Below are 17,604 nucleotides of genomic sequence, written 5' to 3'. Positions count from 1 at the left end.
TGATCATCTCCTCATTGATCACCTCATCAATATTCAGCATTTGCTCTCTCAAATCTTGGATGTAAGTAAGGTGATTTGTCATAGCATCACCCTCATCCATGTGTGCATTTACCAATTCTCTTAAGAGATTCCGGCCTCATTGAACATTGCAAACATTTGTTCAAGGATATTCCACCCTGCCTTTGAGGTCCTACGTGACCGGATATGAGGTATAATTGCCCTCTTGACTAAAAAATCAATCAAAGATAAGGTATGTGCTTCCTCCCATTTCCTTTGTTCTTCTGTGAATGTGGGTAGCAACAAGGGCATCTTGCTGTCCTCTAGCCCCTCTTTGAGGCAGCTAAGGTGCAAACCCTCTTGCTCTAGCTGATTCGCCAATCACAAAATCCCACCAACCCTTGGCAACAAGCAAATTACACACCATGAAACTCCACAAGTAGTTGGTGCCATCCAATTTATCCTCCTGAGTGAGGACACACAATTTATTGTTGTGGTCACTGTGACCTTGCTGAGCCATTGCAGCAATAAAGTGCACAAACTACAATCAAACACTTCCAAACTGAAGTGCAAAATGTATTCTCACAAGTACCAAGATCCCAACATGGGATCTGAATGCAAGTACAAAAATTGTCCAAAACTGTCAAGTGTCCCGACATGCATGCCAAGATTGCACAAAACAGTATCAAATCTGCAATAAACAGCAATTCACTAAAGCACCACTGCACTTTCCTTGGAATGCATGCCAAATACAAATTTCAGTAATTTAATGCTGAAAATCCCCAAAATTCCATAAACTTTTCTGCCAAATCTAATCTAGACAGCAATTGAATGATATTACTACACCTATTTGCTAGAGGAGCTATTGACGTTTGAGGAGTTATCTCCATCAACTGCACATTGCCTAAGGCCAGCTCCGCTTGTTGCGACAATCTGCCCTGTGCTGCCCAGCAACAGCGCTGCCCAATTACCACACTGCTTTGCCCTCTCCGCCAACTCCACCAATTTGGTGTACTGCACTGTCCACCAGCAGTTGTACTACATTGCCAGCCAATGCTGCCTACAGCACCAGCAGCAGCACAACCTACTGCTCTGCCATCACCTAGGACTCCCACCTCCTGACACCTCAGCTACTGCAGCAACACATGTGCCTGTCCTAGTTCGCCTCTGCTAGCATTGCTGCTAGGTTCAGCCGCACCTGCCAGCTGCCCTACATTACACCGCCTACTGCCTTGGTTGTGCCGCTTGCTTCTCTAGTCCACCGCCAACACAACTGCCTCCTACACACCACCATAGCACTACTGCTACCTCTTGAATCCACTAACATGCTTCTCGAGGGGGCGAAAATACCCAAAAATGTCAGGCTTTTGCCCAATTTGAAGCCCCATGCACAAATCTCCACTGAAATTGCCAACATTGAGCAATTTCTTCGACATTTGTACAAGAATTTAGGGGCTTTTGCGATTTTTGGGTCCAATACGCATGCTACTTACTATCAACGTGCAGCTAATCGAGACAATTCCTCAAACATCAGCAACTCCTCGTCCTCCTCCATGAGAGCCAAGCCGAGATGGTGGCAACATGAACAAACGCTTGCTAAAACTGAAAAAAATAGATGAAAGTGCAACTAAGGTTTAGGTCTAAAGGTCGACCTAACCACACTTCCACATTGACACATTAATAAGTGTCCACACCACACAAGTTACATTGGGCACAGCCCAAAATTAGCAAATTTTAACATGATATACTTGATGAGTGCTTGATAGCATCTTAGTGATTGAGCTTGGCTTTCCCATCCCGTAGGTCGCACACTATAACTTGCATTCACATTGGCAACTACATAGTTTAAGTTTATAGGATAGCAAAACACATGCACACAGACCCAAGTAATGGAAATATCTACTATTCAAAATCAAACACCAAAAGAGCCACCAATGTATTCAAGTATTCTCTCCCCTCACAAAAATAAGCCACTTCTCACATCATATGTGGTGAATGCATATATCTTCTCTCCTCTTTAGTACACTAGACAATGTTTGCCTTTACTTTGGGGCATCTGCAGCCATTCCCTTCACACCTTTCCACCTACCAACAGTCATATATATGGGGAATTCCAAAATGCGGTAAGGCACCACAATCCCATATGTCTATAGTCTCTATTTTTGTTTTAGTATATGTATGCTCTCTGTCCAAACGCAAGTAGAGTTAGTGAAGTGGATGTGTGCTGCTTATCAACAGCCTTGATGCATTTTGTTGTCTGAATGTACCATGCAGTGTTCTTCAATCCATCCTTCCTAGGTGAAGTCTTGAATATGAGAAAGGGTGAAGTTTGGAGTGTGAGCATTCTTTTGATGGCTTGAATAAGGACAGACATGCTCCCCTAAAGATATAATACATTTCTTCATGGAGGTTGGAGGCAAGGAGGACTTCTGATGAAGTGCAGAGATGTGTAATATTTGCATGCTAACTCATATAAATATCCCTATCATGAGATGCTGCAGGAGTGAGGGCTGCACATCTTGGCTGGTGCCATACTATGGTGGTGGAATGATGGCTTCGATCTATTGCCTGTTGGGGTGGTGAAAATTGCCCTAAATATGTGGCATAATGCCATGGCTCTATCTAGGGATAATTTGTTGAGCCACTAAAATTAGGGTTAGCACCAATTTGAAATTACTATGCATTAACCCCTATTTAGTTCCCCTTAAAAGAGCCCCAAAAAGCAAATATTGCTAAGTACCAAAAATTTGAACAGTAGGACAAATGCTTTAAAAACCTCAATCAATAGAGTCAATTGTGGGCATCCTTGTAACCCATTTTTATCAATCATCATTACCCTCAGCTTACAGCCACCTCTCCTCACACTATTGTCTATACCCCATCTTGGAGCTACTGCTGCTCAGTTGGAGGACATTGCCATTAGTGGAGGAAGATTGTTCCAACTGCCACCCAGCCTGCCAACTCATTAGCAAACAGTCAGCCTGCTGACACAACTTTCACAGAGTCATCTGCTAAGTCTTCCAAGCTGCTACTGCTGCCTTCCAATCAAGAGTGGGAAGCCCTACTAATATTTTCATCGATGACCTGCTATGACCTGCTGATGTCATCTTTGTGCATGGAAACAGCTGCATTTTTTGCCATCCTACCTGCATTTTCTTATTCCGCTACATCTTCAACATCAAGAGCAATTGTATGATTAAATTAATGAAAAATGAATGAGAATGAAAAAATTAATCAATGCACAACAATACTCGATCATGAATGAAAAGCAGTATATTAATATGAGAGAGAGAGTACAATGCTCAAGGCAATCACACTAAACAATGCCACACACTTGTGCAAATGAGGCACAAGGTGTCTTTAAATAATCAAAAATGAAACCCTAATGGCTTAACCAACATACAAAACCCTAAAACCACAGAAACATGAAAAGGAGAACGGGAACAGGGAACGGGGATGGGGACGGTGACGGTGACGGGGACGCCAAACCTAAGGAACGGGGACATGGGAACGGGAACGGCATTTAAAAAATTAAAATTCATGAAAAAAAATTAATATTTCACTCAAAATCCATATGGACTTTGGAGTGTTAAAACTAAGGTATATAATCCACAAGGACAAATCATTTAAAGTTTTAACTTTAAGATATCATGCATCATTCTAAACTACTCATTAGAAATTGAATTGCAACTTACAAGGCTCAAGAGGTAAGCTATTCAATTATAAATAATAAAATGCATAATACATATGCCACAAATGATAAAACAATGAACAATGAACTAAACTTTAAAGTCTAAGCTAAAAGAACATGCCTATGGTCCCATTGCCAAAAAACTTAAAAGATTACAAATATGAAGTCTAATCTTTGAAAGAACATGCTCATTGCCCCAAGAAAAACTACAAATATAAAGTCTAATCTCTAGACTGAAGCAAAATGCGGCAAGCCAAAATAGCCCAAAGGACAACTCCAAGACTGCAAGACTCAAGTACAAATATGATATCAGCATGGCACAACTGTCAACAGCCCAAGTGTCACACCGTCATCAATGATCATAATATCATATACAATGTATTATCTGTCATGTATCATGAGACTCGTGATAAGTAAACTAAATCAAAGATCATCATCATGATCTGAGGTTGCTCTAGCTACTCCTAATGTGCCAGTCTCATCATCATGTGTACCATGAGTTGCTGCATCTCCCTCAACATCAGCATGTGTCTCCTCTTCTTGATGCATCTCCCACTCTGTGAATGAATTGATGTATCTCCCTCAACATCAGCATGTGTCTCCTCTTCTTGCTACATCTCCCACTCTGTGAATGGATCGGGCTTTGTTGTCATACTATTACATAACACCCTCAAATTAGTACTAACGAATACTAGATCGTTTGCCCTCTCCATACCAAGACGGTTCCTCTTCTTTGAAGCAATGTGAGCGTATGTACTCCACAATTGCTCCAAACAAGAGGAGCTAACTGACTGACTCAAAATACGGATGGCTAGTTGTTGCAACTCAAGACCATCCGAACCATAGTCCTCCCACCACAAAGCTGCCCCAATCTTACAGCGATCCTCCTGTGCATCCCCACAACCAAAAGAACCCCAAAAGGTCCTATAACATGAAAGCTGATCTTTGATCTTTCGTCTAGTAAGCTGATCTTTGATCTTTCGTCTTGTACCATGATCAAGCACTAGACGAGACAATATAAGTCTCCATGCATCCATAACCTCAATGTCATTCTCCTGACCCTTGCCCTGGAACTCAAGATCCACAACAAATGCAACTGCATGCATGGGTGAGCTATAGGAGTTCCACCTCGTCACAACTAAATGGCGTATCTCCTCATACGCCTCATTATTTGGTGCCAACTCCTGCAACTTTTCATTCAACCTATTGATAGCCTTATATACCTTGCCAATACAAGGTTGCATAGCATCCATAACCCTTAATAAATGTACAATAGGTGATACCATATCATCTATCCGCTTTACGTCATCCCAAAAAGTGAAGTTATTTGCTTTCTCCAAGCATAAGATACCTATAGAAGTATCTGCCAATGTTGATGAGGTAAACTCATCACTAAGAAATAACTACCTCAAGGCACCATTGCATTCTCTTAATCTGCCTAGCATCAAGAAGTTAAAGGCAAATCTGGTATCAAAGTATTTTAAAAGTATCTTCTTTAACCACAAAAAGAAGTGACGGCAAAGAAACTGGTGATTCAAAACAAAGCAGCTCTATGACAAGTCCATCCATGACACGTTATTAATATCCTTTAGTAGGTTGTTCCAGTAATGAGCCATACAATATGAAACTGTAATATGCGGATAGTACCCCTAGATAATAGCACCTGCTGCCATATTTGCGGACTCTCCATCTGTAACAAATCCCACAACATGCTCTGGGCCAATGAGCTCAATACCTGTAACCCACTCTACTGCAAGTACATCTGCTGACTTTCCTATCCCTAATGCATCGTGTGAAGATATGAAATACATTTCGCCACGAGAATAAGCAACAATATCATGAATGGATCGCTTGCGTATATCACTGCAACCATCAGCAAAATCAAGAAAACTCCATTTTTAGTCCACATGCTCTTTCTAGTCACTCTTGCTTACTCAACAAGGCGCTTTTTCTTGTTGAGAAAAGTGGTGCATAAGGTCTCTGATGATGGAGGTACATACGAAGGGTCATACTCACCAATCTTCTTGCATATCAATTTAAAATACTCTGACCTGGTTGCACGAAATTGAATGTGGTCATGGTAAAAAAAGCATGCCACTGATGTATTCACCTTTTCCTTCTTCTTGGAATCCCAACTAGCATCAAGTGTGCTTTGTCTACGTACAACATGTGGCGTTGTTGATGCCATGGCCGATGCAATGCCTGCAATAGGTGTGGAGGTAGCACTTCCTAATACTGATTCTGCTTTAGATACATCTGATGGGGATGGTGTCACAAAAGTTACACGGTCAACTGCAACACATCGTGGTCTACATGCAAGATAAGCTTGTTAACCTGCTACACAGTCACAAACCTTCCTTTGCTTCTCAAAGGTCGCATTCCGACAAAACTATACCTCTAAATTTGGCTCATGTAGGAGATGAGCTCGGACATGATTATGCATAAAATGGAACAAGTGGCATTTGATATTCCATATTCTAATATTTAAGTAACTTTGAAAAATTAAAATCGATAAAAATTCGAAATACAAATGTTCAGCTCAATGGATTACCTTGTCTGCTCCACTAGCTCGCTTGTATGGGCAAAGCTTGCAAGTCCACGGTCAAGATCCTCCATCACTCAATGGGCAGTCAGTATTTACTTATTCCCACCATGACCAATCATCGGACCTTCTTCCTCAACCACCAGCCCAACGAGCGGGGCGGAAAGAAGAAGCCATTTCACGTTGAAAATTGAAATAAAAATGGCCCAAGAGAAGTGAGAACTCGAGTCTCGAGAGAAGGAAGAAGGCTCAAGAGTCAAGACTCGCTCAAGAGTCTTGGAACTTGAAGAAAAAGAAAGACTCAAGAGAAGAGGAGAAGGAAGAGAAGGGAGAAAGTCCAGGGAAGAAGGAAGAAGAGAAGGGAGAAGTGAAGAGAAAGAAAAAGGAAGAAGAGAAGGGAGAAGAAAGAAGAAAGACGAGAGGTTGGAGGCGGGAGGAGACGGGGGGACTGGAGGCTAGGACTCGCGCGGGACAACAGGGAACGGGGGGCGCTGTGCGGACTGGTCAAGGGGGAGGAACGAGCAGACGATTTCGGGCGAGAGCAGCACGCAAGAGGCAGGCGAAACGCACAGTCGCAGACGATCGGGCGGGAGCAGCGGCCGGCCAAAGGTATGTGTATGTGGATGCCACATGGCATTCCCTATCCCATTTCAAACAAGGAACACTGCATTCCCTATCTGAAACGGGACAAGGAACGTTTCACCAATTTGCAACGCATCCCATGACGACTTCGTGCCGAGGACGGTGATTCCGCGTGCCGGGGGGCTATTCCGACCGTTTCCTATCACTATGCCTAAAACCAACCCTAACCCTAGTGTTGTGAGGATATGCTAGGGTTTGCACTAAGGAAACACAACATGTACGACCAAGATTGAAACACAAAGACTCCAACAGAGACAAACAAAACTCAAACTCTAAATGCAAAACACAAAATGTAAAATGCAAAAACTCAAAACTCAAACACACACAAATACAAAGAGAAGAAACTCTAAAGTGAATGAATGTAAGAGTATACAGAATGCCCAAAGGCAAAGCATTGCAATGGACATCCACTGGAGACGGATCCCAAGTACAGTAACCACCAATCGGAGATAAGAGAGTGCTGAATAATGAAGGGCAGCAGGTTGGTCACCAAAACACAGCAATAAGAGGCTGAAATCTAGTAAATGCAACAATGTACCACCAAAGAAAGGCTAAAAACTAATCACCCAAGGCAAAGAATTGTCAGGCGATAACAAGAGAAGTATTTGCTGGTGTAGACGGCCTGCTAGACAACAAAAACACACGTACTACAACAGTTGCCCGATGGGGGAGATTGTAACAATCTATCACCTAGCACCAAATGCTGAAAATGCAAGTTGATCAAGTACTATTATAATGCAGCAAATGGAGATCTCCAAACAGCAAAGCGATGACTAAAAACAAGCCACCTAGGGTTGGATAGTGATGCCCACAGTCGGTGATGGTGGGTGGCTAATGGCTGAAATCTACACGATAGAGTGAGAAACCTACACAAAAGGATGAGGCTAAATGGTGGGTAGCTTGTCCATCTATAAATGTTGAATGGTGCTCCAAAAAATTAGGGTTTTGGGGGACCACTGAAACTCTTTCGAAGAACCATGCACCAAATTTGTGTTTTTCATTAATTAAGCATGTTTTGGAGCTATTTAAAAATGCTAATTAGTTGTAAAGCATCCCAAATGTCGAATGCAAAGAGTAGCCTCAGTAGGACTATTCTGAAATCCAAGATGCAATAGATGAGAATGTATGCAAGCATACCAACTTCCAAGCCCATGGAGCTTGCTTTAAACCATACAAAGTCTTCTCGAGACGAGTCATGGCAAACTTTGTGCTTAGAGCCTTTAATTGCAAATATACCTTTTCAGTGAGATATCCATGGAGAAATGTCATCTTGATGTCCAATTAATGCACCTGAAACCAGCCTTCCTTCTTGGAATGGGTGGTGATAACCTGATTTAAGAGTTAATTACAGCAATAAATAAATGCACATAAAATGAAATACACACTTTACCATAACATCCTTGGATAGTAGTCTCCCTGTTGGCCCCAAACTGGCACCCCTTACGGTATTTCTTTAGCTTTCATTCAATTGGAAGGAGTACAACTTGAGATTCTTCAATCTCCTCCTACTAACCAATTGCTCTTGCTATCATAAATGACCAGCAAGCCTTTTCGGTCATTTGCCCCTTGATTCACCTAGGACTTTTTCTCCAATTTGACCCTTGGCTGGCCAAATGCTGCCCCAAATCAATTTAGGATGGGCTGGCTCCTGAAATCCCTTGATAATCTTCAATTATCAGCTGCTGATTTCAATCCCTTGAGCCTTCAATCTCTGGCACGGATCCCAAGGTGGCTGCTAAACCCTAATTTCTGCTGTGAATTAGGGTTTACTAAAGAAATTACAGATCAGCCCACCAAAAATGACTGAGATCTCCTCCGAATGGTTGAGCATAGACTGAAGGAGATGAGAGAATGCTGTAGAGAGAGAAAATTTTGAGATTTGTCGCGAAGAACTGATCAAAGTCAGTTGCTGCCCTGCTGTACCAATCCCAAACGAATGCACCAACAACAATAGGAGCATCAGAGACTGTGATCTTCAGGAGAAAGTGCATCAACAGCAATTGCCAGCTTCCCAAGGTCAAGAATATGCAATCTCCATCACCAAAATGGTCTCCAATGGCTGGGAAATGGCCCCAAAAGCTGGCAGCAACAGTCCAACAGCTCCAAAATGAAAAAACGAGATTTCCCTCTCCCTTCAGCCCTATTTAGGCTTTCCCCCACTTGCATGGGAAAGTTTTGCCAAGTGGCAGCTTTCATAATCCATTTTCAGCAATTTCCAGCCATTTAATTAATTTTCAGAATTAATTAATTCTGAAAATTAATTCAACCCTTAATCCATGCTCAAAAAATTGACCTTGCCTATCCAAAAATTAATTGGCTAGGCCATTTGCAACCCAAAGTAGTCCCATGCATTAATTGACCCTTGGACAAGCATTAATCCATTAATTAATGCCTAGTCCCTAGTGTCACCACTGACACTTAATGGCCAATTAATGGTCCTAGGGGCAAACTGACACCAAAATTTACCTAGAATCTAATGAGTGCAACTTGTTACAACTTTTGCCTTTGACACCCATCTTTTTCACAGGGTCCTTGGACCTTCAACTGTAAAAAAGTAGCTTGCACCTCACATGTGCAACACGTGCATCTTTGAATTGCACATTTGATTAATCCTTTAATCAAATGTCAATTAAACATAAGCAAAGCATCAAATTTTCACGTCCTCGTGACAGCACCTCCCAATGAAAGTAGGCAACAAGGGCAATAATACTCCTGATGGTAGTAATGCAAGAGGTAGGGGCAAAAATCTCCTCAAAGTCGATTCCTTGTTATTGGGCATAGCCCTTGGCAACAAGGCGGGCTTTGTCCTTGTCAATAGAACCATCTGACTTTCTTTCAATTTTGTAAACCTATTTGGTACCTATTGCACACTTGCATGAGGCAAGTCACATGGCTCCCAAGTGTCATTCAAATGGATGGAATCAACCTCTACCCTCATTGCTTCCACCCAACGATCATAATGCACATGCAAGAAGATTACCTTGATTCTTACAAGCATAGGCTTGTGTGCAGGTAGCCAAAGAAAGAGCTTGCTTGCTGTCCTAAGGAGTGTCTAGCAGCCAAGAAGGGACTCTTTATTTCAACCCTTGTATGCTCCAATTGATCAAGAACAAGGGGTTGCTCTTCAAACAAGGTATCATGATGTTGTCGTGACTGTAAATCAGGCTGAATAGACTATTGTAATGTATCGATAGAAGTTGGAAAGGAAGGCTGAGAAGAAGGATCAACCGTAGAGTCACTATAGAAAAGCGGTAGTAGGCTGTCAAAAATATCTTAAGCATCAATAGTACGCTGTTTTTGACAATCCGACAAGGGGTGAGAAGCATTTTCAGCAAAGATAACATCTCTACTAACAATAACCTTGCTTGTAAACACTTAATAAAGATGGTATCCTTTACTTTCAGCACTATATCCAATAAATATGCAGCAAACAGCCTTATTATCCAGTTTAAGCCTTTTTTGAGAAGGCACATGAGCCAACACCAATGATCCGAAAATTCTCCTATGAGAGAGAGAAGGCTTGGAGCCAGTCCATGCCTCATAAGAAGTGATGGTGCGTAAAGCTCTCATGGGACACCTATTCAAAACATAAGGGACACAAAGAATAACATCGAACAAAAAAAAATTAAGCAAATTCTCTTCAACATGCATCTTGCCATCTCCGTAAGTGACCTTTTCTTCCGTTCCACTACTCCATTATGCTGTAGGAATGGGATTAGAAGCTACCACTTGGCAAAAATACCCATACAATGGTAGAGAAGGATATTTGGGGGCCGGAGAGTCTCATTCAATTCATCGGCTTGTAGCAAGAGAGAAGAGGCTACTACTAATCAATTTTGGGGAGTTACAAGAGCCCATTGACTGCAAGTGACAGCTGCAAGGAGCCCTCCAAAACCAAGTGACGAATTTAGGTGTTAGGAATAGGAGACAGCAGCATGTAATGCAGGCAACAGCAGGTTTTATGCCTCTAGACAATAGGCACCTACATTAATTGCTAGTTGGAGTGGGCAGCAAGCGAATTGGAAGCAATTTTTCGCAAGGAAACTCTGATTTCTCTCTCATCTCAGCATTCTCTCACCTTCTCCAACCTATCCCCTAGGTATTTCAGCTTATCTCAGACAATTGAAGGTGTTCTTAGTCAGATTTGCTGGACATTAATGAGAATTCTACTGTAAACCCTAATTCTTTGTAGAAATTAGGGTTTAGCAACCACCTTGGGACCTATGCTGGCCAAATAGAGGCATTACACTGAAATCAGCGGCTGAAATTCAAGAAAATGTCAAGGATTTCAGATACCGACCCATCCCATTTGATTCGGGGCAATATTTGGCTAGTATGTGGTCCCATTTGTACAAGTCCTAGGCGAAGATCAAGGGACAATTGGCCCGAATTGCTTGCTGATCGGTTGTAACGGCAAGGAGCATTTGGATCAGCGGAGTCCCTCTGCAATCACTTGCCTCTTGGAGCCCTCTAATGGCTGTCACCTTCAACAAATGCTAATCTATGAAGAGAATTGGACTGGCAGCGTAAACCTTCCTCTCTCTCTCTCTCTCTCTCTCTCTCTCTCTCTCTCTCTCTCAAATTGCTAACACTGAAGGGCTCTCCACCAGCCCCGAAAATGCTTTTCTCAATTTCATGGGTATTTTTGCCAAGTGGCAATCTTTAATCTCATTTTCCTACAATTTTCAGCTATCAAATTAACTTTCATAATTAATTGATTCTGAAAATTAATTTCAGTCCTTCTAACCCTACCCAAAATTAATATGTCAATCCATAATTAAAATGGCTGGGCCAATTGCAACTTGCAATGGTCCCCAACCACAATCGACCCTTAGACTAGAACCAAAATTAATTTCAGCCCTTCTAACCCTACCCAAAATTAAATGTGGCTAGGCCATTTGCAACATGTAGTAGTCCCCAATCACAATTGACCCTTAGACTAGCACCAAATTGATCCCCAATCAAAATGCATCCCTAGTATCACCACTAACACTTAATGGCCAACTAACTATCCTAGGGTCAAAACAGATGCCAATTGACAACCAAATCCCAACTAGCATAACTTGCCATAACTTTTTGTCAGAGTGCAGCAATGCGGAAGCGTAGGACAAAGACTGAGAGAGAGTGAAAATAGAGAGAAGAGAGAGAGAGAGGAGACAGTGAAACACAGAAAATCTGCAGCATAGTATGCTATATAGGAGTGCAGAAATATACAAGGGTGAAGAGAAAATATATGTGTTTGTCTCCGCCTTGAGGACCTCGATCTCCGTCAGCCCACGTGCCATCAGTCATAGCAAGCTATCACTGAAAATATCACAAAATATAGACAGAATCAGGTCTGCAACCGACTGCACAGAAAACTTGGCCAACTACAGAAAAATCTTGTCAGACTACTGCTGTGCCACGTGGTGCTTGCGCCTGCTAACATGGCTCCTCTGCACTATCCGTACTACTGATGTGGCACGCTGCTGTCCAGGTAATGACTCTCTAACACCCCCTCTCAAATCCTGGACAGGTCAAAAGACTGAGGGATCTGGCATGTCTCCAAAGAAGAGCTTGGGGAAGTGCCTTCATGAACAAATTTGCAAGATTATCCTCCGTCTTGCAATACTCCACATCAATGGTCCCATCCAGAAGCTTCTCCCGAATGAAATGATACTGGATCTCAATGTGCTTTGTCTGGGCATGGAATACAGGATTCCGTACCAAGGCAATGCAACTCTCATTGCCAGGGCAGCCAAGCTCCTTCAACAATCTCCGAAGCCACACAACCTCACATGTGGTGGAAGACGCGGCCCGATACTCAACCTCAGTAGAAGAAAGGGCTACCATGGGTTGCTTCTTGCTACTCCAAGAGATAACACCTGTACCCAAGATAAAACAGTAGCCTGTAGTAGACCGCCGGTGGTCCACATCACCAGCCCAATCCAAGTCACTCCAACCAGCAAAAACAAGATCTAAAGCATCTGTACCTACGGAATATAAAATCCCTAAGTCAGAAGTCCCCTTCAAATACCGGAAGAATCCTCAAGGCAGCCTGCCAATGCACCTGTTTGGGTTCACTCATGAACCCTCCCAAAAACCCATAGCAAAACAAAGATCAACACGGGTGTTGAGTAGCCAAATCAAGGATCCAATCAACTGATGGTAGCAGGAACCATCCGCCAAGGAAGAATCTGAGTGTGAAGTGGCCTTCCAGTTCGGATCTATCCCCTCAATCCCTGAATCTCGGAGTGTATCACGGGCCCAACAAGGAGACAACCGGACCTCTCCCCATCGCTCTCCACCTGCTGAAGACTCCGGAACATCCATCAGCGGAAGCTCCACTGGGGTGGCCGGTGGAAGGGAAGATTCAAAATCAGAAGAAGAATCTCCATCACAAGGCTCTAGCTCCAAAGGAATTGTCTCAAGAGCCCAACTCTCCCCTCTGGATCTCCAAGGACGGGGTGCTTCTCACCCCCCTCCGTGGCCGGAACTTCCACGAACCGCACATCTCAACTCATGTAGACATCCCGCTTCACAGGATCAAACAAACAATAACCTTGGGACTGGGAGCTGTAGCCAACAAAAATCTGTCGGCGGGAAGCCGCCGCAAACTTGTCACGTTGCGTCTTCGGGATGTGCACATAGGCGTCACATCCAAAGATCCTGAAATAAGAGATATCAAGCTTAGTCCCAAAGTAAGCCTCAAAAGGTATCATCCTATCAACGGCCGAAGTGGGAGATCGATTGAGGATGTGAACTGCGATAGCCACTACCTCGGCCCACAAAAACTGAGGTGTATGTCCGGTGCTCCATCATGGTACACACCGTCTCGATCACACTTCTGTTCTTCCGCTCCAAAATGTCATTCTCTCAAGGAGTGTTGGTGTTAGCAAACTCCTGGTGAATGCTCCTATCTGCACAAAAACGAGCAAACTCATTAGACATAAATTCACAACCCTTGTAGGTGCTCCATCATGGTGCATGTCGATGCTCCATCATGGTGCACGCCATCTCGATCACACTTCTGTTCTTCCGCTCCAAAATGCCATTCTCTCGAGGAGTGTTGGTGTTAGCAAACTCCTGGTGAATACCCCTATCTGCACAAAAACCAGCAAACTCATTAGACATAAATTCATAGCCCTAGTCTGAATGTAAGGTCTTCAATCACCGGCCAAATCGGTTCTCCTCAAAGAGAAGCCAATCCTTAAAGCGGGAGAAAGCCTCCGACTTCAATGTCAAAAAATAGGCCCATGTCATCCTGCTATAGTCATCTACGATCAACATGAAGTACAAGCTCCCTTCAAGGACTCGCTCCTCATCAGGCCACAAAGATCCGAAGATACAAGCTGTATAGGTTAAGTAAACCGCCTCGAAGCTTTGTTGGAAATCGCATCCCGATGCAGTTTCCCATGAATGCAGGAGACACATGGCTGATGGCTCACTACTATGTCCGGCAAACCTCGAACAAACGATCCTCGCGACACCTTAAAAAAAGAGAGTTAAGAGTTGTAGAAGACCTCAATTTGTAGATGTCGTTCTCACTATATCCTGAAGAAAGAACCTTCCTTGATCCACGATCAAGAACTCGAACAATATCACTGTCAAATTCCACCAAGAGACCAAGAGAACAAATCTTATGGACCGAAAGCAAATGATACCCCAAGCCTAGTACACGCAACACCTCGAAAGTGTGGATATCACCACGTCCATCTGGAATCAGCTGCATCTCACCCCGCATAGCAATAGACACAGAAAAGCTGTCTCCAATGAGAATCTATCCACATGAAGGTCGCAAATGGGTAACACCAACAGGAGAAAGAGTCATGTGCCGTGAGTCATCACTGTCCACAATCCACTCTCGAGCCTGGGGAGCTGTCATCGCAACATCAAAAGTCTTCCGTGTAGAGTGCTCAATAACTGCTAAGTGTAGAAAAGCAACTGTTGAGGGTGCAGCCACCGCTCCAGAATCCTTGGTATCCTTCTTCTTGGTGTCCTTGTCTTTGTCAGGGCAATTCTCCTTCCAATGACCGGTCTTACCACAAATATGACAAGTCGATTCCTTCTCCTTGTCCTTCTTGGATTTGTTGTCCTCCTTCTTCTTCTTTTGGTCCTTCCCCTTCTTTTGAGAGGCTTAACCAACTAAAACCACCGATTTGGAAGCATTATGTCCCTTCAACTGTTCCTCTTGATCCAGGACCATAGAAACCACGAAGAGTCGACTCCTGTCCTCATGCAATAAGAGCGGAATAAAAGATACCGAATCATGGCGGTAACTGGAACAACAAAGTGATCGCCGTGTCTTCGGAGAAAATAAGCTTCCCCGCATTTTCAACTTGCATCTGAAGCTGCCGAAGCTTGTTGATGAGTTCCCGAAGCAAAGAAGACTTATTCATGAACAAGGTCCGCATCTGTACCTCCAAAGAGACCCTCTTTATCAAGGTCGTCCGGTTATACATCTGGTCGAGCTCTAACCATATCTCTTGAGCCACCATCAAGTGCTCGATGTGAGCTATCACGACTGTAGTGCGAGACAGAAAAAGAAAATAACGAATCCTGGTATTCAATTTGTCCCAATGAGACTAGGCCTTGGTCAACTCCACACAAGCATTGGAAGAGAGTTTGGACTCATCTCTTACCGAGGGCTTGTTAATCTCCTCCATCACAAGCTCTGCCAAATCATAAGACTCCAGAATGGCCAACATCATCACCTGCCAAGTGCGATAATCGTCGCCATCAAGCTTTTGATCTGATGGAAGAGCCGATAGAACAAGCATCTTCCTGTCCATGATTTCCTTGAACTTCAAATCAGTCTCTGTAGACGTGTTCACCTACAATGCTTACACAAACGCAAAATCAGCCCCCTCTGATTGTGTAAACACAACCTATTAGAGTTGTTTCCTCCGCTTCCCAAACCTTCTTCAGCTGCCAGAGGCGAAGGAAAGGTAAAATCTGCAGTGGAAGGCCTAAAACACAGCCTTCCTCCACTTCGAACAGCAACAACCTGAAGCAAATTCACCAGCTGGACTCCTTTCCCGCACGCCCACACTTGCTTCAGCCTTGTTCCAATGGGCAGCCCTCCCACTCGCCCTCGAATGCTGAAAACGCAGCCTTGTGTCGCGCTGAAATCTCCTCTTTAGATAGGTTCTTCAATCAATCAGTCCGATTTCACCACTCTAAAACCATGTTAGAATGCAACGATGCGGAAGCGTAGGACAAAGACTAAGAGAGAGTAAACACAAAGAGAAAAGAGAGGAGACAGTGAAACGCAAAAAATCTACAGTGTAATTAGAAGTGCTGAAATCTCCTCTTTAGGTAGGTTCTTCAATCAATCAGTCCGATTTCACCACTCTAAAACCGTGTCAGAGTGCAGCGATGCGGAAGCGTGGAACAAAGACTAAGAGAGAGTGAACACAGAGAGAAGAGAGAGGAGACAGTGAAACGCAAAAAATCTACAATGTAGTATGCTGTATAGAAGTGCAGAAATATACACGGGTGCAGAGAAAATATATGCGTTTGTCTCCGCCTTGAGGACCTTGATCTCCGTCAACCCACTTGCCATCAATCACAGCAGGCTGTCTCTATCACATCTCAAAATCCAGAATATCTCAAGTGCTGGATCAATCTACAATAAATAGAAGAAAATATCACAAAAAATAGACAGAATCAAGTCGACTGCATTTAATGTAGCTGACTCTACAAAAAACCTAGCCGACTGCAAAAAAATCATATCCAACTATTGTTGTGCCACGTGGCACCTGCGCCTGCTGACATGGCTCCTCTGCATTGTCCGTACTACTGACGTGGCACTCTGCTGTCCAGGAAATGACTCTCTAACACTTTTGCCTTTGATGTCCATTAACTCATCAAGGTTTATGACCATCAACCATGAAATAATTGCCATGTGCATTACATGTGTTTAGCAACCTTGCACATTTGATTATTAAGTTAAAAAATATTACTAGCAAGATTAAAGCATTTCACAATTTTCACATCCCTGTGATAAACCTCTCCCTTGAAATCCCTACAATTATTCTCGATTGCACTATATTGTGTCAAAACAAAAGCATACTGCACTAGAATTTCCATAAGGCATCTCAGTCACAGCATTGGCCACTCTTGTCTAACCATGCCATATGCCCAAAACTTGTTGAAAATTTCCAGCCAATATAAAAATAATATAAAACTGAGAATCGGTCTAGAACTGTCGCTAGAAGCTCATTGGATGCATCCATAACTTATGCTTCTTAACTGTTCTAACTTCACAACTATAGTAAAGCATAAACTCAACATAAACCATGGCCAAAATTGTCAATGGCATTCACTAACATGCTCTTGTCCATGAAACCAGCTGATAACCATTGAAAATTGAGCATAATTTGATCATAAACTGACCTGAACATTGGTCACAATCTACTGCAAATGTGATCCCAAGCTGATCACAAATCAAGTGCAAAACTTGATCAGAAAGTAGTACAAAACTTATCCAAAAGTGACCATAATCTAATCTCTCACTAATTAGAAACTAAGCTGAAATTGATCAAAATTTGATTCCAGACTCATCATAAACTAATGCAAGACTCATATCAAATTGATCACAAACTGATCATAAACTAATGTAAATGTATAGTTTCAATGCTTGGGTAAAACTCATTCTCATTTGCATACATCTCATAGTGACTAGTACACTAAGTAGTGAACTCATGGCAAAGGTACTGTAGCATAGTACATTGGATACAAGGTGAATACA

The 17,604-nt window shown here is 42.9% G+C and overlaps 1 protein-coding gene across 4 annotated transcripts in view; it reads right to left on the bottom strand.

Moving 5' to 3' along the window:
• IPK1 (inositol-pentakisphosphate 2-kinase 1) overlaps positions 1–17,604 on the bottom strand; it is a 36,845-nt gene that overhangs the window by 17,839 nt on the left and 1,402 nt on the right. For 2 of the 4 annotated variants that reach the window (XM_087696918.1, XM_087696922.1), the window contains exon 2: positions 17,250–17,289. The exons of the other annotated variants lie outside the window; for them this stretch is intronic. In XM_087696918.1, the coding sequence (XP_087553044.1) occupies positions 17,250–17,257 (8 nt within the window). In that variant the 5' untranslated portion in view covers positions 17,258–17,289. The remainder of the gene's footprint in view (positions 1–17,249; positions 17,290–17,604) is intronic. 4 annotated transcript variants of the gene reach the window in all.

Source organism: Lygodium microphyllum, chromosome 17 (genome assembly GCF_053477565.2).
Source record: "Lygodium microphyllum isolate KBCC chromosome 17, Lygodium_microphyllum_v1.1.10, whole genome shotgun sequence".
In the NCBI taxonomy this organism is placed as follows: Eukaryota; Viridiplantae; Streptophyta; class Polypodiopsida; order Schizaeales; family Lygodiaceae; genus Lygodium; species Lygodium microphyllum.
The sequence above is the reverse complement of the archived record's forward strand: the minus strand, read 5'-3'. Positions and strand labels throughout refer to the sequence as shown.